The sequence below is a fragment of the Physeter macrocephalus genome, chromosome 4, assembly GCF_002837175.3.
Source record: "Physeter macrocephalus isolate SW-GA chromosome 4, ASM283717v5, whole genome shotgun sequence".
In the NCBI taxonomy this organism is placed as follows: domain Eukaryota; kingdom Metazoa; phylum Chordata; class Mammalia; order Artiodactyla; family Physeteridae; genus Physeter; species Physeter macrocephalus.
This window is the reverse complement of record NC_041217.1, coordinates 139447604-139448690: the sequence shown is the minus strand read 5'-3', so window position 1 is coordinate 139448690 and position 1087 is coordinate 139447604. Positions and strand designations below refer to the sequence as shown.

The following is a 1087-nucleotide window of genomic DNA, read 5'->3' as shown; positions in this document are numbered from 1 at the left end:
CCCAGACCGGGGCGCGAACCCGGTTCCCCTGCATCGGCAGGCGGACGCGCAACCACTGCGCCACCAGGGAAGCCCGCATCATCTCCTTTGACAGAAGGAGAAGCTGAGGAGGAGGAGAAACTGAGGTTCACAGCTGGAAGTAGCTTGCTTCCTCCCACCCAGCTTGTGACAAGCAGAGCTGGAGTTTGAACTTGAGTCTGTATCATGTGGCCAGGGCTAGAATTCCAGTGTCCTGACTCCTAGCAAATTAAAGGTGGCAGTGGGAGTAACTAATTCTCCATAAGGGACTGGGAATGATGAGAATGCCTTAGAGAAAACTTACATCTGAAAACAGGTAATTTTCCCTCTTGCTAAATCCAGCCCCTCTTCTCTGTCCTTCACAGATGACCAGGATGCAGAGGGGCCGTGTGAGCCCAGCCAGCCTTCGTCCCAGGAGCAGTCCGACTAGGCCCAGGCACTCAGGCCAGCAGAGTGGGGCCTTGGGGGTGTTACAGCAATGATTTTCTTGTCTCTGTTCAGTGATGTGTAGGGAGGAAGGATAGTGATAGGCGTAAGATGGCAGTTAATTCCCATTTCAAGATTGGAGGAAGGAAGGTGATTGCTAAAGTTCTCTCAATCCGGAGATAACAGGGGGTTGAAAAGGAGCTTGGAGGATGAAGTCACCAGGGCACAGCCAGCGCTGTTAGGAGTGGGGGACTGGTGGAAGCTCACGTTAAGGAATGAATTTAACCATCTCTGGGTTGCGCTGCTGTTATCAGACTCACCCCCAGAGGCAGCCTTTGATTCCCTCAGGTCCCGCTCCAGGACAGGAGGCATCATCTACTTCAGCCTTCTGGTTCCGCTGCCTCTGCCTGGTCCCCAGCTGGGGGCCACACAGACATCAGGCGTCCAGCACATCCAGGTGGATGGCGCAAGCATCCAGGACCAGGGTGCTGACAGCAGGTTCTGCAGCATCCTTCCTTGCTGCTCTGTCCCCCACGGTCAGCCTGGCCACTGCCCGTTGCCCCTTCTCCAGGGGCCTTTATTATAAGCATTCCGGCCGCTAGGGCTGCTTCACTTGTCCTCCATGAAGTTTAAGCCATTATAG

The 1087-nt window shown here is 54.7% G+C and overlaps 1 protein-coding gene across 1 annotated transcript in view; it reads left to right on the top strand.

The window, feature by feature from the left end:
* DMRTB1 (DMRT like family B with proline rich C-terminal 1) overlaps positions 1–448 on the top strand; it is a 7771-nt gene extending 7323 nt beyond the window's left edge. Inside the window, exon 4 of the mRNA XM_007128168.1 lies at positions 384–448. Within this exon, the coding sequence (XP_007128230.1) occupies positions 384–448 (65 nt within the window). The remainder of the gene's footprint in view (positions 1–383) is intronic.
* The last annotated feature ends 639 nt before the right edge of the window (positions 449–1087 follow it).